General features: G+C 37.3%; 2 protein-coding genes across 2 annotated transcripts; one reads left to right on the top strand and one right to left on the bottom strand.

The window, feature by feature from the left end:
* Window positions 1-282: 282 nt before the first annotated feature.
* Window positions 283-26,892, top strand: LOC135690959 (uncharacterized). Its single transcript, XM_089113696.1, has 2 exons — window positions 283-8,788; window positions 25,155-26,892. The coding sequence occupies exon 1, from the start codon at window positions 1,188-1,190 to the stop codon at window positions 3,006-3,008; it is 1,821 nt and encodes a 606-aa protein (XP_088969822.1). The 5' UTR covers window positions 283-1,187; the 3' UTR covers window positions 3,009-8,788; window positions 25,155-26,892.
* On the bottom strand, window positions 6,552-16,100 carry LOC135690788 (mRNA cap guanine-N(7) methyltransferase-like). The gene is made up of 12 exons (XM_065208447.2): window positions 15,823-16,100; window positions 15,265-15,296; window positions 14,419-14,573; window positions 13,998-14,107; window positions 12,601-12,731; window positions 11,851-12,032; window positions 11,342-11,506; window positions 10,708-10,819; window positions 9,976-10,080; window positions 9,104-9,137; window positions 7,527-7,706; window positions 6,552-7,008 (listed from the first exon to the last, which is right to left on the bottom strand). The coding sequence occupies exons 1-12, from the start codon at window positions 16,055-16,057 to the stop codon at window positions 6,749-6,751; spliced, it is 1,701 nt and encodes a 566-aa protein (XP_065064519.2). The 5' UTR covers window positions 16,058-16,100; the 3' UTR covers window positions 6,552-6,748.
* Window positions 26,893-27,955: the final 1,063 nt, after the last annotated feature.

The following is a 27,955-nucleotide window of genomic DNA, read 5'->3' as shown; positions in this document are numbered from 1 at the left end:
AGACAATATGAATAATATTTGTATAGGCATAAAAAGATTGAAATAGAAATATCAAAATACGGTTCAAGGATAAGGGCTAAGGGTATGGACCTGCAAGTGGCTACTGCCTGCCATATGCCTGAAAAGTACACCTGCAAGTCCGCAATATTTGCTTATCGTTGACTCTAAGTATTTTTTAGCATAGGGTGATATTCTTTCTTTCATTGCTGCTCAAAATTTGGAAACCCCTTTCAGAAGTAATTTTGTGTATTTTGGAGATCTCATTATCTAACTCTCCACTTCTTATACAACCTCAAAATTTAACGAGCTATGCTGTTAATTTTTCTATGATTATCCTGGCGATTTTCTGATCTGAGAATCGACAAAGGGAGGTTAATCTGGGTGTCAGAGCCTCAGTGTCTAGTAATTAGAATTAAAATAATCCCCTTTCTCTTGACTTCTTCCTAATGTATATTGGACAAGACCGTAGTTTATACTTCGCCTTCTCTTCGCAACGAGGCCTACTGTGCTGAGCACAGTTTATAACATTCAGATATGCGATATATTCTGTTCATGCGATTCGACCCACTCGTAATAATTTGTGTTTAGCACAGTGACCTCGATGCCACGAGGAGGCTCGTAGAACTCCAATTAGCTCACCGTGGCTTCTACAATTTTTATATCCAGGGTTGATTTGGGCGCTTAGATCAAAGTCAAGCTGCTAGGATCCTGGTTGAGAATTGCAAATTAAGACCACAGTGCATTGCTTTAATAGAACCTGCCAAGCCGGCTCATTCAGATTCACATCTGAATTATCAGCCTGAATCGTGAATAAGGAGCAACCACGACAATTGAATATGGATGCACCAATGAGCAATAAATACGAAATTCATTACAATACAATTAATCCTCTTGAGACGGACCCACAAGGTTTTGGAGATGAAAACAGAAGAGAACTTCCCAATGCTTCACTGTTAATAATTAAAGGCCGGTAACCAAGCCTTGATACAGACATAGCAATGAATGAATGGGAATCAAACCCAGACTGAACTGGTATTAATTATTAAATAACTGTCTTAATCAGCAAGAATCCTCTTGTTTTGGCAACTAAGTACCAGGCTGGTGTAAACAAAACGATTTTCGCCACGGAAGCTCTTAGTTCTGTCAGTAGTACGCAAAGGTAGTTGTGTGCACCTCAAGATTCAGTTATGAGAGAGACCAGTGAAGAAGTCCAGCAGAAGAATTCGACAAGTAGGTCTGACATTCGTGAAAGCGGTGATGTTAGCGAGCAAGGGAAGGATGAAAACATTGAAACGGTGGTTCAAGAAAAGCAGGAGATAATCGCAGATCGTGACAAAAATGGGAACCAAAATATCGGTACTAGCAATGAGGATGTCCAAGAAGATGGTGAAAATGACTCGAAAATTGGTGAATCGCAAAAAACAACAGCAAATGAGATTGTAAAAGGAAGCTCAAGTGAGCCTGATCTGGAAGCTAGTAAAGCGGTTGAGCAGAAAGAAGATGATCCTGTTACGGAGTCCGGAGAGGATGGTACCAAAAAGGACAATGTTATTAACAATAAAGAAATAAATGAAACAACTAAAGATGAAGAAAAGATGAGCGAAGAAAATAAAAATGCTAACGATGAAACTGAGACACAGGAGAATAATGGAGTCGCAAACCTCAATGAAGAAGATAACCCTGGGGAAAAAATGGACAACAATATTGAAGGAGTAGCTAAGACGCAAGATCCCAAAGAAGAATCTGAGCAGACGGAGAACAATGAAGGTGATAAAAGTGAAAATAAACTCCATACAGATGCTGCAGATGAAGGGAAAGAGGAAGGGAGAGACGTCAGTGCGGAGGAGCATGATAAAGGGGGAGAAGGTGATGATGCAAAAAATGATGACGCTGGGGTAGAAACAGGTTCTGAGAGTCATGCAACTGGAGCTGAAGTTGAAGAACCAGCCGCTGAAATCGGATCGGGAAATTCAAGGAAAGAAACTGAGGACTTTAAGGAGGAGCAGACCAAAAATGAAAGTAACTATGACAACGAGAAATTTGAAGGCAACGAGCCTCAAGATGAAAAAGAGACAAAGGAAGTGGAAGGTGCAAGCGAAGTGATGAATACGGAACAGAACAATAATTCAAAAGAAGAAACCCAAGATGGCGATGGAAATGAAGTGAAAGAGACGGAAGGTACAAATGAGGAGATGGATAAGGAAGGTGATAAGAGAGAAGAAGGAAATGATGAGACTGAAAATTCTGGCGCAAAGGATTCTGCCAACGAGAGTGATAAAGAAAATGTCCAAAATGAGAAAAGTTCCAAAAAGGAAGAAAAGGCAACTAATGAGAAATCAAAAAAACCGAAAGGCCATGCGAATAAAAAGAAGGAAGAAAATCAAGCGAACTCTAAAAAAAGTGGTGCAAGCTCAAAGAAGGATCACCAGAAAGCTAATACAAGCAAAACTAAAAGCGAAAAAACCAGTAACAATGATTCCGGCAAAAATAACAGCAGAGAAAAAAGTGGTGGGAAAGTCTACGGAGATAAGCAAATGGATAAAGAGCAAGTCAGTGGTGTTGTTGATAGACTGCATACAACAAAAACAAAAAATACCAAAAGCAAAAACGAGGAAACAAAGAAGGAGACGAAAAAGTTGCCCCAAGAAGAAGTTGATCAAATTGTTGATCGATTGCACAAGACAAAGAAAGATCCGGCTCAACGGAAGGAATCTGGCTCAAAGCCAAAAAACGATCGTCAGATGTCGCAAGAAGAGATCGATTCACTGACGGAAAGGCTTGCCCGTAGCAAGGATAAGACCGGACGGAGTGACCCAGACAGGGTGACGGTTGTAGAATCAAAGAGATTCAAAGATCTACCAAGTGAAGATAGAGCTGCTAAGATTGACGAAATGGTGAAAAGACTGGCTGGAGGCTCTGGACCAGAAAGCAAGAGAGGAATTACTGAGCCATATAAAAAGCAGGGAATATTTGGTACTTACCTTGCGAATCAAAATGAGTACTATTAAGGGACAGAAAAACATGATGAAACAGAAGAGAGTCTGGTGAATAGAGTTACATAATGTATTCAAAGACCAGGGGGTCACTTGAGCGTTTTATATACCGGGGGGATCTATCCGATTATCATGGGTAAGAATTTTCCTTCTTATCTGATACTTTTTGGTACCTGATTTAACATGACACCTCTATGATACTTTTTGGTTCAACCAGCACATAACAAAATCAATAAAAATTTTAATGTTCCATCAAATGCTGAACCGAATTCATTAGCTGGATCTGTATAATATTGTGTATCTCTCTTCTAAAGTCTGATGTGATGGAATAGATGTTGTTTAAACTGAGAATTAAAAGAAACTATCTAAGCTACTATAGCTAATAGCTTCTTATGTACTCAGCGACAAAATCTTTTATTTTGACATTTTTGGGTCCCACATAAACTTTTTAATTGATACTTATGGTATACATATGATACGATACTCTTTTAAATTTGTTTTGATGCTTTACGTGTTTTGATGTTCTCCTGTTTATAAAAAGTTCAAGTGACTCCCTTAGGATCCTTTGCGTTGTAGTATGGCAGTGTAACTTGTGCTGAGGTGAAATCGAAAATTTCTATAAGTAGCAAAAACCAAAAGTGGGAATCAACAGATATAAAATTGGTTAATTCAACTTTCGTAAATAGGCGAAAAAAGATGAAGTGGCTCCTTACTACCAGACATACCAAACAATTATTTCTTTGGGCACAGATAGATTCCTATGTGAGCAAAATGGAATTCGAAGTTACTTCTAAAACATGCATTGATTTATGTCCGTTAATTCTCTCTAAGAATAAACACGACTAATTATAATTCTCTTCTAATTAATTATTGCTGTAAAACATTTTTGCATCCATGATTTTTTTACTACAAAACGAGAAAGACTTTTCTAAGTTGTTTTTCTCGTATTCAGTGGAGAACGATTACGGCATGTGTATTTCTCAAGAGTGTTTTTATACACAACTCAATGAGATTATACACAAAGTACAATCTGAATGCAATTGGTAACTGTTTCAATACAAATAACAATCACAAGTGATACGAAGCAACCACGTAGCTATAGATGCCGGCTCAGGGGCGTCACGTGAAGGGGTATGGGTTGGTTCACCTCCCCCCAGCCACGAAAGTAGGACCTTTTCGCAGGGCAAAACTGATTTTTGCAGGGAAAATGTTTTCTACCAACGAATCTGTTTTGTTGTTTTTCTTATGTAACTGTAACAAGAAAGTAGGTTATGCTTGTCATTTGTCTACTCCAAAAGAAAAATGATACAGACTACCAATGAAATGAAGTAGAAATTGTTCTTAAATTTATAGGGTATAAGCGGTGCGATAGCTAAATTTTCACTCTAGGGAGGTGTCCGGGCCTCTTTTGCCAACAAAGTGCGTGAGAAAACGTTCATTTGCCGCCATGTTGGAATATTCACCGAAAAGCATCCCAAGATGGCAAAAAACTCCTCATGAAACATTGTTCAAAGTTACATTCTACGGTAGCTCAGCCTCAGATTGTTTTTAATTTGTTTTCAATTTTTGACTAATTTTGAAGCTCGTGTTCTTATAAAATTGTTATTTCAAAAAGAGAGTGTAGAGGTTATATAATTTTGTTTGAGAATAAAAATCACCTGTTGTATTTTGTATGCAGCGGGCTAGTTTCCCCATAATGATTTTTAATGGCATTGAGGGAAGCTTTTATACCCTTATCTTATGAAATGCTAGTGTGTATATCGAAAGTGTGGTGTAAAAAATGAGCACATGCTCTTTGAATCCAGGATGGAGGATTGCCTCACTCATTAAAAAACTTTCTCTTGCTCTTCTCCCTAAGGTTGGGCAAACACATCGATGAACTTGTGGACACACTGAGCAAGGACCTAAGGCGGAACAACTTACCGTATTTTGTGTGTTAGTGTTTATGTGTACGGTATTTCAGTGTTACGGGAACTGAGGGCCAGTTCCCAACATTTCCAACTTCTGCAGGGCAATATTTTTTCTGCAGGGCAAATATGCATCCAACAAAAAGTATGAAGTGACGCCCGTGCCCCCTGCAGCTACGTGGCTGATACGAAGTAAATTTGCTATATGCATTAAAACTTTTGCAAATAGAGTACGAGATTTCCACGAAACCAAAGGATTTCTATGAAACTTTAGATAAACAATATAATTTCCACCAGTGGTGAACGAAATTTTTTGGGGATGATTTGCCCCACGAAATAGCTAATGAGATACCAATTGAATATTAGGCGATTGAGTGAAAGAATGATTACATTTTCTAATTTTTCTGGAATATATACCACCTTGCCTGCTTTCTTTAGAAAATCTCGACTTCAAGAGAAATAAAAAAACTGACGATGAAATTTTTTTTTTCTGGGTTAATATTGAAATACAATTAAATCCAACAAACGACTTTTCTACGTAAATGTTTGAAATAGAGAGCATGAAAGAATTGTCAAAGAAGTCTGGCTAAAGGAACCGTGTTTTTTTAATTAGTTAACATTTCACCATAACACTGACATTGGCAGACAAGAAGGCAATACCATATGAAAAAGTCTCCAGGGAACAAAAACCTCAAAAACCATGATCTGGTATCCTGTTTGACGTTCTTCATGAGGGTTAATGGATGGCACAATGTCATGGTTGAAAATTTTGACAGCTGCATTCAGACACGGAGATCTGATAGTTATTTCAGAAATAAAGTGAAAAAATTTAATGGGAAAGCATGGTCTTTTCAGTGCTTTCGGGAAAATAAAATTGGTCATTCAGGAAAAAACTATTAGCTCAAATTATTGGCTCAAGAATGAAGATTAGAAAGACAGGTGAACTTTAATTATGTAGTTGAATCACGAAGAGAAAATACAGCGAAACTCTTTTTATTGCAATTTTGCCTGATGAACTTCTAGACATCATTTTTGATTGCAAAATTATTTGACATGGCAAAGCCAGGTCTCTCATCGAATTTCTGACCGTAGAGCAACGATCAAAACGTATAATCATGTTAGGAGCTTGCAAAATATATGGATACAAACTTTTGTCTAGAGAACTGATTCCAGAAAAAGTAATGGACTTTCCTTAAAAGGATTTAGAGACGATAGGAACAGTTCCCAAGATGCTCCCCTATAATAGAACACACTGTCTCAGGCCGAGATGCAAGCAAGCATTAAAACACTTTGAGGAACTATAAATGGCTGAATGTGGCGTCTTAGAGACTTTTTTATTAAATTAGTGCTGATGTCGATTAGGCTAATAATGACGATGATAATTGGCGGTGATTTTCGACTGGCGATGTTTGATCATGATTGATGGCTGATGATGATTGGTGACAGACGATGATTGATGACTGTTGATGACGATGATGATTGGCGGCGATTGTTGACTGATGAAGTTTGATTATGATTGATGGCTGATGATGACGGATAGGTGGTGGTGAATGATGGCTGACGATGGTTGATGGCTGATGATGACGGCAATGACGACGACGAGAAACAAACTTTTTTCAAATTAATAGGTAACAACAGAAAAAGTAATGTGTTGTCTTAAATTCATGAAATGTATACATAAAAAACTTTAAAGTACGTTTTTTCTATCCTACATTATGTATTTTATAATACTTTCAAAGCCTCCTTGAAAATAAAACTTGGCAGTATCAACAATGTAACCCACTTGAGACCTGTTGGAAGAACAGACATGATGATCAAAATGATGTTGCATAAAATGTCCATAATAAATTACGATTCTTCTTCATTCTGAGCTTCTGCTTGAGGTTCTTCTTGATCTTCTTCCATCTTCTCTTCTTGTGCATCCTGACAATCTCCACCCTCAACTTCTTCGACACCTTCAGGTTTTGAATCTTCTTCAGGCCTTAAAGGCTCTTCCTGTTCTGTTTCTTGCTGCTCTTCCTCAGCTTCTGCTTCTTTTGTCTTCTTCGACGGAGGAGCAGTTTCCTCTTCAGTCTCTTGCTCAGGCGATGCAGCTCTTTTCAACGATTCTAAATTAAAAATAATAGTTACTAATCTGCAAAAGTGATGAAAATCTCAATTAGAAAATATTTTAAATCTAGGCTTTGACAAACTTTTTAAATACGAGTGTATAGCTCATATGAATTCACGAGGAAGAAGTTCCTAAAGAAGAATTTTCCTAAGACCTTCTAGAAAGAATTGCACCCAAGCTATTACTAGAAAGAATAGCAGCCCAAACCCGAGCTAGCTAGACAGATTTAACACAGATTTGAAGCGAAGTTTAGCTACTTCAAAATATTGATCTAAGAGGAAAAGCATTGTAATTCTCAAGCATCGTGGTTTAAGCCACCTGTCAATCAATATTAGCCAATCAACAAGCGTGTGAGTGGTATCAAGTTAACTGTATGTGTATTTTCCCACTTCGGAACATTCAAGAAATTTCATTTGAAAGTATTGCAAGGGCCTAAAAACATAATCTTAAGTAACTTAAATCTTGAAAAGCATCAGGTTAGGCGAGGACAGAACGATAAAGGAGGTATCTACGAACTTTCTTTCTGGGCTTCTTCCTTCTTGGCCTCTTCTTTTCTAGCTTCTTCGTTTCTAGCTTCTTCTTTTCTAGCTTCTTCTTTTCTAGCTTCTTCCTTTCTGGCTTCTTCTTTTTTCGCTTCTTCCTTTCTGGCTTCCTCTTCCGGGTCGATTTTTTCAAACGCATAAGCTGTGTAAAGACCTTGAAAAAAAATAAAATCTAAGGTAGAAAAAACAGTGGTTTTAATAATCTCACTCTTCAATAAAGATATTGCATGGTAAAAAATTGCAAAAAATAAAACGAGATTTCCAAACAATCGTGTTTTTATAGGGTGGCAGAGCGACGATGTCGCAAAAATATGATTCTAGTGAACCTGAAGGGACCCTAAGAAAAACCACTAGGCGTACCAAACAAGCTGTAGATATTGTTCAATTTCGCTGAGATAAGGTCAATGAAAGACCTGAGGTTTGCAAATGAATCACCAATTGTTTGTGCCTGGTTCATGAAATTTTGAGCCAAGATAAAATTATAATCTTTTGGTCGGGAAAGAGGCTGTGCTCATGGGGTCATATCTTAGTCAATCTGTGCAAGATTTATGTTTTTATTTATGCAAAAAGGACGAATTTTCCCGCAGATTTTCTGCTCATGTGGTAAAAGTTTTTTAAAAAAATCTTATGACGTCATCACTTTTAACATTCTAATGAAAGCTAGTTCTAATAAATACTTTCACATTTGCGTCTTTTGGAAAAGAGAATCTATAAACCGACCGACTAAACATCCCTAGCAATCCGGTCTTGACTGAGGAAGCGAAACATAACTATTACTGTTTTCCAATTAATTTCTTATCTCTTCCAGACCGGTTGCTAAGCGATAACTGATTTTAAGTAATATTTTACAAACTCTGAAGTCATATAGACATGGTAACTGGCCCAGAGACACGTATCTCTTAGCACCTATCTTCAAAATATGATTTGACTTTATCAAGCCAATAAAAGCCGTAATAAAGGATCTTGTGTGTCTGTCAGTCGATATAACAGGCAATGATCAACGAGTTATTTATGAGACTACGCACAAAGGAAATCTTATCAATCAAATGGGTTTCAAATGTGTCCGAGACAGACTTCATTACTATCGCTGTTATCTACACAACCATCTAATGCTACTTAGCGACAAGCTACAAAACTTATATTATAATATTTTCAACAGTTAACAGTGCTCTTTTTAAAACAATAACCCAGCAAAAACTCTTCAATGAAGTAAAGAAACGAGAAATAAAAAAACAGGTAAGTAGAAAGAATTATTAGAATTACTTGAAAACATTATAAGTTGTAAAGATGAATATTCGATAAATGGTCATAAATTTTAGTGCTCTTTTTTTAAACTATCATGGAGGACCTGTTGAATTTATTTTCAAACATTTCAGATGTTTTCTGAAACAGGATACTTCAGAACCACATTATCCTGTCTGTTGCTAACCTGTTCGAATTTGGAATCCCGACCAAGAAAACCTTGATACAACAAAATAACTCGAAGCAAGTAAAGTTTTGAACAGAGCAATTTCTTTGGATGATGAATTTTAAGCAAAAGTTTATTCTTACCCACTGCTTCCCATTCGTCTGCAGTGAGGGTTCCCTAACAATGGAATAACAAATCATGAAAGTATGACTATTGTCTAAAACAATAGTGACAATCAACAGCGGTACTGCAACACAAAGCCTTTGAAAACATGGCTGGTCGACAGCCAAATACAAAATGGCAACAGTGGCCACTTACGGCATTTTTGAGAATTCATGATAAAGGAGACTTTGGACCATCCTACAATGTTATAAGCAGTGACACTCGTCTTGATGCTATTTCCGCGATAAGCGAATTTGAATTTTGCACAAATGACTGCATAAACGTATTTTTTGGCTAGAGATTACATCTTAAATTGTTTTCAATTTTTTATTATGCCTTAAACAGCCTTCGCCTCATTTTCTTAAAAACTCGAATAATTGCCTGATGAACCTCCTAGACACTATCCTCCTAAATTTTCTCAAAAAATATATAATCATTTCTAGTGTGTAATACAAAATTGTAACAGAGAACACACCTACCAAAATGTATAATTCACAATAAAAAAATAGGCATAACTTTTACATAGCTATCTTAAAAGCGGAGCCTGGTGATATTAAACAATGTCGAGACATTAAGCCAACTATTAGTTTGCAAAGAAATAAAGATAATAATCAAAAAATCAGCATGAATGTTAGGATATTTGGTAGAGATGGTAGTCAGCTTCATGGCAAGAACAAAAAGACACAAACTACACTTCGTTTGAAAGCATAGTGAAGTCCTTGCTGAGGTTACAAAGACTAACTGACTCATAAACCTAAATACTTTACTGCACAACATTAAGGAGCATATTTACAAAAACATTATACAACAGATGAATAAAAGGATAAAATAAACATGAATTGAAAGGACATACAACGATATTTTCTCGTCCACTTTTGTCGTTTTGATGATCCTTGGCATGCGCATACGCTTCCTCATTCTCACAGACTAGGTTCCAGCCCTTTCTTGCAGGATAGCCCTTTTGAAAGAGAAAAAACTCAATGAGGAACAAACACACATAGACTAGGATTTGGAATGTTTAATGGATAAGAATAGTTATCAAATACAATAAAAATTACAGACCTATGGACAAACAGCAACTACAAATGACTTGAAGCCTGTCATGAACAGTGGTTTGATCTTAAGTGACGGAAAGCCCCAATGACAGCTGCCGATCAGTTAAGTCAATTTTTACAGCATGAATACAGCTACTCTGCAACTTTTAAAGTATATATAGCAAGATATCTTTTTCACAAAAGCAGTAGTGCTTTAGAGACAAATCTTAGTCATACATTTAGAACAAAGTTGTCTAGTGCAGATATTTTAGTATTCCTTGGCTGTAGAATGGTACCTGGCACAATCAAACAAATTTTGGGTGCAATACCTTCAACCAAATATTTACAATAATTTACAAGTTTCTACATCTGTACTAAGCAACAGACCCTTTAAGGTCACGGCTGTCTTTCTGTGCACACCATTACACAGATTTACTGTAATAACAATTGAATGGTAAATTATACTAGGCTAGATGTAAAAGGATTTTTGGTTGAGGGCAACTGAAAGCATTGAAAATTTTAGCTTTCTGCTTAGAAATCGAGATTCTCACCTCTAATGCCTGCATTTTATGCAATAGATTTCCATAATCTTTGTTTTTCTCATTAAACAGTTCATGAAAGCTTTGTTTGTATACAAGTCTCATGTTATACTTTGCAGCAAGTCTACAAATTAATGGAAATAAGAACATTTAAAGGAACAAAATTTCTTATTTCAATACACATTTACAGTCTCAAAAGACTGAAGTAGTCTAAATAAATGCAAATTTCAGAGGATTTTCAGATATTGAGATGAAGGCTTTAACTGAATACAAATAAAGCTTGGTACATTTCACAAAAAATCATCCTTGAATCAGTCTGACTGAAATTCATTTGGCGCAAATCAAAATACTAAGTTACACAAATTATAGGTTTAGAATCTACAGACAATTTTTTGAATACAAAATTGTTTCTAGAAAAAGAATCTTCAAAGTGTTGTTTGCTATTTATTTTAGTCATACACAAAAGGAAAACAATTTTTACTAGTATTTTGGAAACAGAGAGGAAAATCATAATAAAAACGAATTACACCATTTGTATAAATGTCTTCATAATTCTATTATCCCATTTTTTATCACATATATAAACATGTTACAAAATTTGACATGTTTTTTTAGCGATGTGGAAGAAAATACAAAATCTACTCACTTTTCTACAACTGGGAAGTACACCAAAAACTCTGGACAGTCAACAACTTCATGTAATTTGAAATGATACTTGCTTCCAAAAATATCAAAGTTGTCTTTGTCTTCAAACTCTATATTATAGACTTCATTCCCAAATCCATTGCCTTCTGCTTTTTGTAGCCTTTTTCTGAAAAGTTGCACAAAAGACAATCTTACTAATTTGGAAATTACTGTTTATTGGTCTGTCATAAAGTGCTGGATGCCATATAGGCAGAGCTCTACAAGGAGAAACTTGCAGTAGCAACTTAAAACTGTACTGTTCTATACACCAAACAAGAGGATCATACGAAAATTCAACAACAACTATCAAAGATTATTGACAAATAATTCAAACTATCAAAGACAGGAATAAAGACTAAGTAACAAAAACAGAAACAAAAAAATGAACTCTTTATCCAAAATCAAAATCCTAAAGTTTCTGTATTAGATAATACACATGTCTTGAAAACTGAAAGTGAAAGTGAGACTTACACAAGTTCATAGGCATCTGGTGTGGTCCCAATGAAGTAACCACCAGGCCTAAGCTTTTCACATGCATTGCGAAGCATTGTGTCTGCTTGTTTGTAGCTCTCGAATGAGTAATGAAATGCAAACTGGCAGCTTGTCAAGTCCAACTGTGTGTCACTATTTTTAAACTTGTCTGGTAAATTTTCCTGTCAAATAACAGGCTCAATTGATGGATAAATATAAACTTGTGTCCGTGAATTCTGATTGATGAAGGCATGAGTTTTTTAAAGTATTTTTGAACAAATAGGCACTTAAATTATCAAAGCAACAAACAAAATGAATGTGTTTACTCATGATCATAGAATATACTGATAAATTTGGAGAGAATGGATAGTCAAAAGAGCAAAAGTAGGAAAGCAAGTACCCTGGTTAAGTCCCCTTCAGCACTGTAGTAAAATGCTTAGCATTAACCTTATTTATATTGATTTTGTTACCCTTGGAATATTCATCATGTATAAATTATCATAATTCAGGCTTTTGTGGGAAAAATACAGCAGGCATGCTAGTCACCACATGCCTGAAAACGTCCAGGTGTGTGGTGGCGTGTGATATTTTTCGCAAAAAATTAGGGTAATCATGATAGATCTGTTAAGGTTGTGTTCCTATAATTTTCTGGTCTTGCAAGATATTGGCATAAGTTGCTAGTCATAAACACAATAGACCTTTGATTACACTTTCTTTCAAGATATATCACCTTGTATAATAAGATTTTACCTTGGTGCAGTCTGCTGCAATGCATTCTATAGAAAATAGCCGTTCACTTCTATCCCTGTAGCCAGTTCGCTGGCCCTTCTTCAAATTCTCAAACCTTTCTTTGCACTGCTCCACGGAGGTTTCAGCAATATCTAAATGAATAGGCAAAGTGTATGTTTTGCTTTTAAAGCACAATTTTAAAAGTCAATTATAGCGTACTCATTAACTAGTGATTCATTTTTAAAAATCAGCATTCTTGTGACACATTTCACTGCATTAACTCGCATGTTGCTAGTTGATTATTTACCAATTTATAAAGGCCTTACTGTACCTTTAAAATTACCAAAGTTGAGTTTGAGAATTTTGGGGCTAGAAAGGTCACGACTTGTGACTTTATCGATTGTTTTCTCAACTCTCGATATTGTGCTATAATTCTTATAAAAATCTCTGAAAGATTTAGAATCCAAAGACCATTTACTCTAAGTTTTATCACAACTACTCGCTTCTTATCCTGTTAATATGTATATTTTACCACTCCAGATCTTTTTTCTATAATTGTATCATTTCTTAGATAAATATTGTAATTCTAAGTAACTCAAAATTCTCAATAAATTTCAAAGAATTTGATTTCTGGTTTAGCATGATTATGTTTATATTTGGGAGAAATTTTTCAGCGTAAACTTATAGGTTTGCAAAAATTCACAATTTTTGGATGCCTTTTTTATTTGGGTATTGCAATACTTTTAGTGTATTATTTATTTCAAGCCTCAAGTATATGGCACAAAATTTTAAAAGCAAAGGGGCTGAGCACACTAGCATCAAATGGTGATGTGTGTTATCTAAATTATCTTCTAAAAATAGGTTTTGAGCTCCTATGTAAGTTTTATAGTGTGCCTAGCGAAATTCTTTATCCTGTGATTTGTCAACTTTTGCCTAATCCTCAAAGGTTCTGTCATCTTGCCTTGAATCAATCTAATATTTAAAATCACAATATTTACAATATTTAAAATGTGATACTTTGTCCATAATATTATTGCTTAGTAAATTGTGTATTATAGATAAGTGGTCTGCAGCAACTGAGCCATTCGATTGACATTTTGTTATGGGGGTACTAAGGTGTTAAAACATTTAAGAGATCAAATCAGTTGAAATTACAAATCATTAACAAAAACCAGTCATTGTAGGCATATACTGACAGAGGGAAGCATTTTCATCAGGATGCCATCTTACTGTATATATTTACTTTAAGGTTGGAATCAAACCCCATAAACAGCATGAAGAGAATGGCACTAAATTGACAGTCTCAAAAACATCTCTCACAACAAGGGCAACATTTTTGATACCCTTATAGCAAATCTAATATGAACATTGCTCTACAGAAACAAGATTGAGGTAAGGTCTATACCAAACATTGTTACCTGCACAAATCACATGGCCAACTCTGCCTTTTTGCCATTTGAGTAAATCCCCACCTTTACCACAGCCTAAGTCAAGGACCGTGATTTCTTCATCATATCTTCTTCTAGCTCTGATGATATAGATTTATTTACTGATGTAGATTATTTAGATATAGAATTTTACAGACAAAAATACACATATAGAACATATAAATATATTTCTGTTAACACAAAAGTGAGAAAAACCACATACAGAAAGGATAATCAAGACTTCTTGTTTTTACAAAGAGTCTTGTGGCAACATAAGAGTAATGAGTTGACTTCTAAGATTGAAATTCCTCTCATCATTAGATTGAGGTTGCTTCATAATCTTTCCACTAATTTTAGCTAAATATATAATGATATACAGTACAGTTATGAAGAACGAAATTATCAAACTTACTTCTTTGCTTTTTCTAGATATTCGTTTATTAGAACACTCTTAACCCAGTTGTTGAAATTCCTTAGGTAAAATATTCTACTCTGTTTCCTTTCTTCTTTTCCAGTTTCAGGGATACTGTTGTAATGTTTTGCTACTGTGTCTCCCATAGAATCCTCCTGAAAAATCAAAACATCTATCTGTAATGTCAGAATAGAATGATTAAATGAAATTTTTATCCTATCATTTAAAATTTAATTTTGGGAAAACAACATGTTTTTGAAAAAAACATTTATTTGGCTCAGATCATTTATATCATGATTTAACAGATTCCAATGTGCCTATCTAAAGCTGAATTCATAAAAGACATGATTCTGCCACAGTGAGATTTGTCTTTTCTGAAAAATTGTGTGTGCATCACGTATTGGGGAACAGGGCATGATGTTGACTTATCAAACATCTCTGCAATCAAAGACAGAGATACAACTTTTTGTTTGGGGAGGGCAGCCCTGATAAATCAGTGTAGCAAAAGCCATATTTTATAAATTAAAAATATTTTACTAATCCAACTTAAGTTTTTTTGGACAAGCAAGGCCCCCTGACCACCCCCCCCCCCCCAATTTTTTTCTATCCCCAGAAAAGTATATCTATACTTTTCCAAAAATTTCCATACATCAATTAAAATCTACTTTATGTCTTTTAATTTTGACTTGCCAGTGTTGTAAATTCAAATGATACTTTTTCACATTGTCTTATCAAAAATTCAACATATATGGAACTTATTAAAAAGTTTACAAATAATGAAACAAAGAAAATAAAATTTTTCTAGAAAATAGTAATAATCAAATATAAGAATATTGCTTTTCAAACCTTTTCATCTTTGTGTCCATTCACTTCTTTATCTGCAAAAAATATTCAAGTTGATTAACAATTAGATATCCAGAAACACACTCAACAAAATTTTTAACTTAGAGCAAGTATAGAGGAAATTCACAATTGTCCTTCATTATACGAAACAGGCAACAAAACAACAAAGGTCGGCATATATTAATAGATCATACATGAAACATGAAATTAGCTGAAACATTTGCTTCATTTCTGAAAAATACAGTCTAAACCTATGTTGGTCTCTTTATGTTCGTGTCTTTGCACGCACTTGGGTAAAATAGCTACGGTTTCTTGTGGTGTCTTGCCAGTTACTGACTTTCCAGAGAATCCTATCAAAATATTACGAAGAATACAGGGACAACATAATTTAGTGACGGTATCACTTTCTCTTTTCTAGGCCAAATTTCCATGTTTGGTTTATATGACTTTTGATTGACCACAGTTCCTCGGTGACGGGCTTACATAACAAGTAGCATATTGCAAACAAGTTTTTCTGGACAACTCACGCAATAAAGATAAACAATTGAGCATTACTATTACCATCTTTCTGATTATCCTCTTCTCCGTGTGCTTCGTCTTTCAAAACATATTCTTCTTCTTCCTCCTGATCTACATTCGCCTTTGCGCTTTCATCTGCAGCAAAACTATTACTTGAGTCCTCTGTCACTGCTTGCTTTAATTCCTCAATATCTGTTGACGGCTTTTCCTCGATATCCACTGGTTCTTGCGCGCTGATCATTTCATGATCGTCTGTCGATTCTACTTGATCTGCCATTTTCGTTTCTCAAAGAAGGCTTCAGACGCACGTGAAACATCTGCAAATCCGCGCCAGTTGAATAGTTCAAAAGATTCCGCGGGAAGACGCGTATTCACGCGCATTATATAGCTAGTCCGTTATTACAGATGTAAACCATTTTGTAGCTTTCTATTTACAAAATATTCAATTTACTGTCTTGATTTAACCTTCAGAAGGAAAATGAGCGTAGCAATGTAGTTGTTTTAGCTGTTGTAATCTCATCTTAGTTCGAAATGCAAATAATTCTGGTTTCTAATTATAAAATAAAAAGAAACTGAACTAATTCGAATAACAAAGTGAAAAAAGATTCACAAAATTTCTAAAATGATGTACATTTTTCTATATTACTATACATTTTTTAGAATTACTACATGCAAAACTCCCACTACCTCGATTCTATTATGCCGACAGAATTGACTTTTCATAATGCTGAATTCGTTTCTATCATCTGTTTCAAGAATCTTTATACCTACATACGTTGAAATTGCATTGAATACCAGACCATTACTTTATCAATCGCTTGAATATGTAAACAGTTTCAGAGGATTTGATCTCGTTTGGTGAACTATACCACACCTTGGAACCCAGAGATTTGAAACTGTTTGCACCCAATGTAACTTGATTGGGTCTATGATGATGTAGGACGTAGGGGTTTCTCGAAGAAAGATTCGGGCAGGGAACTGATTTTAAATGAAAGATACCCCGCATAAAAGTAACATAAAGCATGATTTTCTTTTTTCATGTATGATACTTGTATGATTCTATCATATCATTCTTGTATGATTTTCTTTTTCCATGGTCTTGTGAATTTCAAATGCATAGGCTTGGTAGACGAAAGATATTCATAAAGTTCTTGCTTGCCTTATGAAGATCTTCATAGGATCCATTATTGTCTTTGTAAAGCAATCTCAATGCTCTCTCGTGAATTTTTTTCAACTTTTTGCATTTTTTGAATTATGAAACAACAATGACCATGAAACTTCAAAGAACAGAGTCCGGAGATACACCTGAAATGAGGGTAACCACCAGGGGTGTCGCGACCGGGGGGTGTGGGGGTGTCACAGCCCCCCAATAGTATCTCAATAGGAAATTTCAGGTAAAATCCGCTCGGTGGAAGAAACGCTTTATGTATTTTAGAGACCTTCATATCATAAAATCAAACAAGAATCAAGCAAAGTTAGTTGCTCCGTTGGTTAAATATGACATTCCTTAATATGAATGAAGGTAAACAAACTAATGATTTGAATATTTGAAGATTTATTGTTGGCACTAAATCGACAAATCCAGGCCCTCTTTAGGTGAAATTGTGTCTTGTGTCCATCTCCCCTAAAGTTTCTCGGTCAACTGCAATTCACTATGAGCTCCAGATTTTTTTTAACATTCAAAAGGCATGCTAAGATGGAAAGAGAGATCTAAATTGACAACCAGTGCTGCTTGATACCTAGCTTTAGAAGTAACTGACAAAATGGTATTTCTCAAGACCACGGCGAAATTGTACCAGTTGTTTTTAACTGCTGTTCAATTTGTTTGCAAAAAAAATTATTTTTAATAGGATTAGGAGGATTGTTTTAGTGAAATATGTTTGAAAGAGTGCATTTTCCAGGGAACCAGAAGCATCAAAATTCGAAAATTTCCTGCTCCTTCGGCGGCAACCATGGTGCCGCCTCTGGTAGTAACTATATCCTTTGCCCGTTCCGATATAGAGATTTGACAAAACTATAAGGAAAATTCCGTTATTATCAATTTAAAATGAAAGTTGCGAATTATATACAGAGTTAGATTGACAAAATGCATTGCAGAGGTTTGTGACAGCAACTAAAGAATTTCAGGCAAAATTTTTTTAATCAGGTAAATTTGTATTCCACACCCCTCCCCCCCAACAAGCCTTGCCTCGCGACGGCCCTGGTAACCACCCGGGTTATTTATGTTGCCCGGGGTGCCAATCAAAGTTTTTGCTGTATTGGTTGCTGCTCATTTGTAGTGGGAAAGGGAGAAGCACTTATTCGAGGATTTTCAGAAGGCACGTATTAGGAAGAAATTAGTTACATGACAAAGTGCAACTGAAATGTGACAAAAGAGAACCTACACAAGAACAAGCAAATCCTAGCGTTTGGCAGAATGCACCAATCTTATATTGGTCAACACGTGTTGATATTGGGCTACAGAAACAACACCAACAACGACACATCACATAGTTGCCATTTTATCATCCTCGATTCCAACATTAACCTTTCTTAGCTATTACCGTAAATCCCTGAATTAGCCCCCTGGGGGCTTATTTATTTTGATATTTTGGAGGGGGTTTATTGGAGGGGTGCTTTTACCGGTGGAGGGCTTATAAAATTATTGTAGACATTAAGAAGACATTATTAAAAGATCTCTTTAAAAGATTATTAAAGGAATTTCTTTATGAACACTTAATTAATTGCTACCAAAAGTATGAATTTGTTGTAGTCGTTTAATAAAACTCCATAGGCAACCTCAGATGGCAAAAATCATCAAATTGAGGGGTCCAAATTGGGAATTTACGGTAGCAGTGGGGGCTTATTTAAAGGGTTGCGGGTTTGAGGAGGGACCAATTAGAGGATTTACGGTATTTGTCAATGCAGAGAATGTCTATGGTTCATGTATTTTTTATATTTACTTGAAAAGTTTTATTTTGATTGGCTTTCGGACTCTTTGCATAACTATTTGCACACCTGCTTAAACTGAAATATATTTGCGTGAATTTTCAAATTTTGGATTATGTTTGTAGATTTGCAGATCTTTACAATATGTACTAAGATTTTTAAAGTGATGAAACCCTCCCGGATATTTTAGATTATCACAAGAACTAACTGGATATCTGAATTAGAGAGAGGGGTGATAGAAAGGCATTTGATACCAATGGTAGTGTGTGCAATAATTAGGTAGTAGAAATAGACTTATCCTTTGGAAAACTGCTGTTATACTACACTTTAACTACAGTGCAACCAAGTATATATAAAATAACTCACGGCCCTTTTCAACTCGACTTGTGGCAGAGAGGAACAGAGAGACAACGACTTCTTTTGTCAGTACTTTGAACGAACAGCAAGATGCTTCTCCCAAAAAGCCTCCTTCTTAAAACTACTACAGCGTATTTATAGATACAAGCATTTTACAACTATTAATAACAACCAATCAGCTAAAAACACGTAAGAACTACAACCAAAAGAAACATAGATAATTAACAGCGGAAATAAAGTGTTTGCCAAATATTTAAATTATACCCTACAATGGTTCGTTCGATCTGGTGCACAACACAACCTCCCCCTTTGAAATCGAGCCTCCCGGCTCGAAAACGCGTCAAACTGGTAAAATCTCCTGTGGTGTACAGTAATCCTCGGGACGAGTGATAGAGGGCTCATCTACAGACGAGTCACTCTTTGCTATCGGGTTAGGTTCTGGTAGAAAACTGTCTGGCGGTAAATCCACATCACTGAGATCAACGAACGTGTCACATTGCGGAGGAGCAGCGGTTGGACGGTCCGACGGATCGACGTACAGCTTCATGCGGTTTGCGTGCACTGGAACACTAACTGGACGGTTGTCGAGTGTCCTTAAACGAAAGTGAACGGGCGATAACTTCTTGACAACGCGATATGGTCCGTGGTAGTTATGGGCCAACTTTTTGGAAAGACCCTTTCTCGTTTTTGGGGTGTACACCCAGACTTTGGATCCGATATCAAAGGAGACTGGCGCACTGTTCTGATCGTAGTAGTGTTTCATGCGCTGTTGAGTCAACTCTGTATTTGTCTTAACTATGCGATGGGCGTTTTCCAGATTTTCGACAATGCGAGCACGGTGTTCTGCAACGGAGGACGAGAGTTTTGCTGTCGAAGGCAAAATAAGAGACGCATCAATTGGCAGACGAGGCTCTCGCCCATATAAAAGATAAAACGGCGATTCGTGGGTCGTAGCGTGAGGCGAGACACGGTAAGCGAAAAGCACCAATGGCAGGTGGCGGTCCCAATCCCTCTGATTTGAGCTGACATACATCGACAACGCTTCCGCAAGGGTACCATTAAACCTTTCGACTAGTCCGTCCGTTTGCGGATGATACGAGGTAGTCCGAAGTTGGCGAGTGTTGAGCAATTTGCAGACCTCTGTAACGATAGATGCAAGAAAATTCGAACCCCGATCTGATAAAAGCGTTTTCGGAGCACCATGGCGAGCGAGAATCTTGTCCACAAGCAAGTTAGCAATAAGAGACGCTTCAGTAGAAGGCAAAGCAAAAGCTTCAGGCCACCGTGTGTAATAATCAGAAAAAACCACAATATAACGGTTGCCGTCGTTTGTAACGAGAAACGGGCCTAAGACGTCCATGGCTACTCGATCAAAGGCTCCTTCGACAGGAATAGGCAGCAAGGGTGCCTTCTTCTTACCCCTAGACACCTTCTTCATCGAACAATCAATACATGAAGTACACCAATGTTCAACGTCTTTATACATGCCGTGCCAATAATAACGAGAACGAATTTTCTCATACGTTTTAAAAACGCTTAAATGACCAGCAGTGGGTTCATCGTGACAAGCAATAAGAATCTCTCGGCGAAGGCTTGCAGGAATTACCACCTGAGAACATAAAGACTGAACATGTCGTTTACTAGGTGTCCATAAATGACATAAAACCCCATTTTCGTCCAGATAGTACGAGTCGACAGTCAGTAGCAGAGTACGCGTTTATTGTTATCATCTGGCAAGAGAGAACACTCGAGGTACTCAATAATGGCGAAAAGGTCACGATCTTCGCGTTGTAATTTGGTGAGCTGTGGAGGAGCAGGACATGGGTGCCTAATAGAAGCCATAGGCGGAGAAAGACAAGAAACAGTGGTTGAGGAATAAGATCGTCGTGAAAGCGCATCTGCGTTGTTGTTGGAAGGTCCAGGGCGATAAACAATGTCAAAATCGTACTGCTGCAGCTGCAACGCCCAGCGAGCAAGCCGACCTGTAGGATCCTTCACATTCATGAGCCATGAGAGGCTACTGTGGTCTGTATGGACAAAAAATTTACGGCCATGAAGATAAGGTTGATACCGTTTAATTCCATCCACTACAGCAAGAGCTTCACGTTCCGTGGTGCTATAGCGTTTTTCAGCATTATTCAGCTCACGCCCACCATAGGCCACGACATACTCCACACCCTCAACCCGTTGGCCGATAATATACCCAAGAGCCGAGTTGCTGGCATCAGTATACAGGTGAAAAGGCTCACTAAAAACGGGATAAGCTAAAACAGGATTGGAGCACAAACTCTGCTTTAGTAGGTTGAAAGCGTGTTGACATTCAGCACTCCACACAAACTTGACGTCCTTTCTTGTTAGCTGATTTATAGGTGAAGCTATGCGTGCAAAATCATGGACAAAACGTCTGTAATAGTTACAGAGACCAAGAAAACTGCGTACATCCTTCACATTGGACGGCACTGGAAACGAGTTTACAACTTCAAGCTTGTCTGGGTCAGCAGAAATACCATTTGCAGAGACAATAAACCCAAGAAATTTCACAGAATGGCGAGCAAAGTGGCACTTACTTGGTTTCAATTTCAAGTTAGCCTGACGTATGCGATCGAAAACGAGAGACAGCCTTTGCAAATGTTCTTCAAAAGTAGAAGAAAAAACGATAATATCGTCTATATAGATGAGACAAACCTTCCATTCTAGGCCAGCAAGAACTCTCGACATCAGTCGTTGGAAAGTCGGTGGAGCGTTTGTTAAACCAAAACTCATTACATTATATTCGAACAATCCTGCATGTGAAACGAAGGCAGTTTTTTCTCGTGAAGACGGATGCATGGCAACTTGGTGATAGCCCGACTGCAGATCGAGCGTTGTAAAGAACTGAGATCCAGAAAGAGCGTCAAGGGCATCATCAATGCGAGGAAGAGGATAACTGTCTTTGCGAGTGACAGCATTTAATTTTCGATAGTCGACACAAAATCTCGTCGTACCGTCTTTCTTCTTTACTAAAACTACAGGAGAGCTCCAAGGGCTCGAAGAAGGTTGAATCACATTTTGAGATAGCATATTTGAAATCTGTGTTTCAATTTCTTCACGTTGCAATTGAGAGACTCGATAAGGTGAAGACTTAATAGGCCGAGCATCCCCTGTGTAAATTTCGTGTTCGATGATGGAAGTATGGCCGAGATCAAGGCTAGATGAGGCGAAAATATCTTTATACGATAAAAGTAATTGTGAGAGAGCTGCATTCTGGGCCTCTGAAAGATCGACATTCTTAATAGACTCAAGTTCGGAAAGGAGGCTGTGATGTTGTGGAGCAGAATCCATAGCTGAGACACTACTTTTTAAAGGAACGATGTCAGTGTGCAAAAGTTCAGAAAACGTGCCGATGACTGTTCCTTTATGAAGAAGCACTGGTTCATCAGAAGGATTTAACAAACGAAACGAGACATTTCCTTCACTAGTTGGGCACGAAATAGAAGCTGCTGGGAGGAGGCGATAACGAGAGGTTAATTTCTCATTACCTTCGACGAGGCCTGCGACAGAACTACTGTGCGACTGCAAAAGCTGCACAGGAATAATAGCTTCAGAACGAGGTTCAATGACGAATGAAGAAGAAACTGCGACAGAGCAAAGCAATGGAGGTGTATTGCCAGTTATAAATGAGACAGTGTTATCATTCTTAAATGTTACAATATGGCCAGGAACATCAATAACAGCATGGGTTTTATGCAGAAAGTCACGACCTAACACAACATTGTAAGCTAGGCCAGAGACAACTGAGGCCTGACATTCATAATGCTCATTACCAATGGTGAGAGGAAACGTCACAAAACCTTTCACAGCAACAGTGGCACCATTTGCAGTTTGAATACTTTCGAGTCCATTACGCGGCGTCTGCAGCGAGTAATGCATGCGCAGAGCAGAATTAAAAAAACTTTCACTAATTACGGAAATAGCGGCGCCAGTGTCTACGAGTAATTTAACTTGCTCATTTTCAACTGATCCCCAAATTAAGACATTTCCAAGTATTGAAGATTCGTCACTTGACGATGTCCCGTTTAGTAAGCACGGTACTGCGTAGGTTCCCTTTCTTGGCTCGATATCAATGTCATTTAAAGATTTTTCTAATTGAAACTTGGCACTAGTCAAACGATTTCGTTTATTAACCCATTGTTCGAAAGACGAATCAGCTTTTTCACAAAACGGGGGCTTCATTTGCTTTTCAACCGTTTGGGCCTCCTTCAATTCCCCCAACGAGAAGGCCCTTGTTCGTTTAAATAATTTGTACCGGATCTGTCCTGCTGAAAGTTTTGAGTTGACCGAAAGCGAGAATTATTTTGAACTGCATTTTCTCTACCAGAAACACCACTATTATTACTTCTACAATATCGAGCCACATGACCCACACGATAGCAGTTGTTGCAAATAGGTTGCCCATCGGTGGTACGTAAATTACGCCCCCTTGCATAGCTTTCCCTTACACCTTGTTGAAGCCTGTTCATGGGTTGAGGTTTGCCAGACACAAAACGTTGATCAATTGCAGCAATTAGCTCTGTTTTAAGATTCAGGAGGTCACTTTGAAAAGAGCTTTGATTTGCAACATGATTACCATATGTACCACCACCCAAGTTGTTACCATAATCAATTTGATCTAAAGCGTTTAACTGGCCGGTTCTCTTGTTGCTAGCCAACGCAAGCAATATATTAACTTGGCCCTCAAGTTCTTTAATACGCTGGTCTTGCGAAATGGTTTGCGGGACGGTTGGGCCGAAAGACTTTGAAACAGCGTCACGAAGGCGGGCAAGGTTTTCTGCCTCTGTGAAAGTTTTTGGCTAAATATTTAAATTATACCCTACAATGGTTCGTTCGATCTGGTGCACAACACTGCCCATCTCACCTGCTGCATGGCTTGACCCTCCAGACTTGGTGGACGTTGGGTCATTAAAAGAAAAATTTACGGACGAAAACATTCAAAAAGAAAATTTTAGGCACATTTTCACTTACCGACCAACTCAAGATGTATTGGGGGAGGGAGTATCATGCCCCCTACAACCCCGCTAGCTACACTCCCGCTAGCTACAACCCCGCATCTCATCCTTCTACGCTTAAACGTCTATATATCTCTGTATTATGTTAATCATGATGACTATGATTGACAGTGATTATGATTGTCAACGGATATAAAAATACTGAAATACTGACGACAAAGACAAAAACAATATTAAACTCTGCGTCAACATTGTGAAAGTCGTAAGAGACATCATTATTTAGGTACCAAAACAAAATGCATGCCACATAATGTATATCAAACGTTTTTGATTGTTGTAGTTGTTGCTTTTTTTAGCTTTTTGTTTCGTTTGCTTCTATATATATTGTTATAATTGTAGCTTTATCGAGTATGTTCGCCATTAACGTAATTTGTAGCCGTAGACAACTCCGTTTTGCCGCGTTTGTGGCATTGAGCTTTTTCTCTTTCATTGTTATCTAGTTTGTTACATTATCAAGCCTTAACTTGGGGTATCAGCTAAACATGTTTTGATGATGATGATGATGATGATGATGATGATGCTGATGATGATAATGATGATGATGATGATGATGATGATGATGATGATGATGATGATGATGATGATGATGATGATGATGATGATGGTGATGATGATGATGATGATGATGATGATGATGATGATGATGATGATGATGATGATGATGATGATGATGATGATGATGATGATGATGATGATGATGATGATGATGATGATGATGATGATGATGATGATGATGATGATGATGATGATGCTGATGATGATGATGATGATGATGATGATGATGATGATGATGATGATGATGTAAATGATATGACGATATCTGTTGTCAAGATGAGCAAACTTAATCACATGCTGCGAGGAGCGCTGGATTTATTTGCCCACTTGATATAAACAGATGCATGTGTTAGCTCAAAAGACAAGGGAAAGCAATCTTATGAGATTTATCTGTAAATAATAAAAAGCAAATACAGCTTACTAGATGTGTTGATGAAACCGTGAAGCATTTTAGTTCGAAAAATGTCAACAATTGATCTTTTTGTCTAGGAAAGGATACTTTGACCTGTCACATTTTTCCATTAACTCAAAAGCATTACTGAAGTGTCATTAAAGCCGTGTGATAACGAAAATGTTGTAGCGAGATCAAAGGCCATGCTATCAAAGGCTAGAGATGAACGATCGAAAGGCCAAGGGCCAAATCACGCAACTGAACGTCTTCCTGTGATCAAACCTCAGGTTCCGAGAAGAAAATTTGCTGTTGTAAAAAAGCCCAGTATAAGTAATTCAACAGATTTACCTCATATCAACAAAGGAAATCGCACAGAAGATCAAAGAATCAGCAATAAGGAGGGTAGGTGGTCATCAGTGAGCAGACTTGACATTAACACAAGGCGAAGTCCTTTGCTAAACAGGCCTCTCAGTTCGAAGAGTCAAGAATTGGATACAAAACCCAATATTTCGGCGCGTAGACGTCATTTAAGTTTGCAGCCTATTTCGACACAGCTACAGCGTTCCAGACTGAAATCTCCACTGTCAGAAAGAGGGATATCTTCAATTTATGAACGAGCAACCGAGAAGCCACTGAGCAATAATAAATCGGTATCCCTGGAGGATGTCATGTTATCTCATGAAAATGATCCCGATGATATGGGACACTTTCTTTCATGTTGGCACGAGGATGGAACTTGTCCTTGGAGTAAATATTGGTGCTTCACGCGAAGGTCGATAGGCTCACGTCCAGATAAAGGTACGCTGAATGAGTTTGAAAAACTGAATGCAGCTTTAGGTGAAAATTTGAAAGTAGGAGACTATCGGACGTCCGGCCATGAACTTGAACTTTACGGTGCTCTTGAGCCAGACATAATGAGCGAACAAACTATTTCATCAACTAAGCTATCCTTAGAAGAAAGACTTGCTTCGATTGAACGACAACAAGGCTTGTCTCATGTGTCATAATAAATCGTAATTGTAAAAGACGTAGGTTTATTCAACATAAATCAGTTCATATTTGTTTCAAATTGCAAGGAAATTCATAAAATATAACTAACTTTTCACAACAAAGTAGCTGTTCAAGTTTATGGGTTCACAATTTAATAGACACTGATACGTTACACGTGTGCCTATTAGGAAAATGCGAATTCAAAATTGTTTTTTTACTGCTTCTAGAAATAATGTAAGGTAAACCTGATGTATCACGTAATTTAAGCTAGCATTTCAGACGGGAGTTAACATTCTTAAAAATTAGGTCGAGTTTCTTCCCATCCTGTCAAGAAAGCCTTCTAGAGTTATTAGCTAGAAACTTATATGCTGCAGGTCTTTCAGTTTGCAACCTGACATCGGTTGTTGTATCAAAAATTCTTTTCATCTTATGTTGATGAGAATGGAAACAATGTAAAGTCTTTTGGCTACGGAGCGTGTATAATTGACGCCAACACTTACATTACAGGGAGGGAGGGGGTCATCTAAAATTTGACAGAAATTTTGGAGAGTGGGGAAGGAGCATTATCTAGAGTAAACATCAATCTCTGTTCAAATTTAAAAAGTTTTGTACTTGTAAATAGTTCCTATTCTAGAAATGCAATGTAGGAAGTATGCAATGTAATACGCTGGGTACCAGGGCCATAAAAATTCGAGCACGGAAAGAGATTCTAGCCGAGAAGACGCTCCACCGCATGCGCTTATGTACCTCTGGAACCCAGGGTAGCAATGTAAGATCTATGAAGAACACTGAAAACGACATATAATGCTCTAAAATGCTAATGTAGATGGCTGCGTTCACTTCTGATGCCACTCAATATTTATTGTCTCTAAAATAGTCTTTATTGCTATTAAGGCTTTGAGAAATATTTTTGATGTAATTTTTCTTCCAAAGTTGCTTTTGGGGCAGTGGTTGCAACAATCTCAGGGCACCTCTTCGAGCGGATGGGAGGATACGGCATGACTGTTAATATTTGACAAGGAACATGGTCTAGTCTTTGTGAATGACTTTGCCTTTAGAGTGTTCTTTCTATCAAAACCATGCCTGTATATTACCAAATCTTTTACCTCAATTATTCTTTCCTGGAAACAGTCTCTACATATTACACAAAACTCTATTGGTTTGCAAAAGAGTAGGAAGAAAGCGTTGGAGGCCCTAAAAGCATTTTTTGCTTCGGAAATCAATTCTTCCAAGAGAAACTAGCCATTGCAAAGGAATAAAAAGTAAGTGCATGAACATAGCTAGGAAGAGGTTTATCAATTAGTAAATGAAAAAGAAAGGCAAATTTGACAGATGAGAAGAAGATAGGATTCGCACATGTTGGCGTTTTGGCACCTTTTACAATTGTGACAAGAGAAACATGAGTAATTTTGGGTTTATGGCCCTAGCTAATCTGAGAAGTAGCTGGCACATTACTGCAAAATTGTCACCTGCTACCAGATTTCCAAGTAAAATGACTAGCCTTACATACGGAGAATTACTTTAAAGTGCAGGTTGTTTTGTTATTACCATCTAACCTGCCTTTGCCATCGCACGTTCAATCAGTTTAGGTGGCTTTCATAAATCACTATAATAGTTATGAATGTGGAGTTGTTACATAATCAGGAGAGGCTGCAAAAACTGGACAGGTGGTTTTCTATTTTGAACAAGCCCCGAAAACTGTTCATTCATTTGTAACGGGATAAAGTCACATGTTCTGTTAAGTCCTGTGAGTCTTTTTATGGCAATGTGTCTGTCTTTCAACATGTATTGTCACGCTCGTATTGTCCTGTTAATTAGCTTCTGTTTATGTTATTAGTATGTGTTGATCACGATATAAGTTAGTCTTTCTGTTGAATCATTAGAGTTAAGATCAAAGAAGGAGTATCTT

This window comes from Rhopilema esculentum, chromosome 4 (genome assembly GCF_057945365.1).
Source record: "Rhopilema esculentum isolate cy_ngs chromosome 4, ASM5794536v1, whole genome shotgun sequence".
NCBI lineage: Eukaryota > Metazoa > Cnidaria > Scyphozoa > Rhizostomeae > Rhizostomatidae > Rhopilema > Rhopilema esculentum.
The sequence above is the reverse complement of the archived record's forward strand: the minus strand, read 5'-3'. Positions and strand labels throughout refer to the sequence as shown.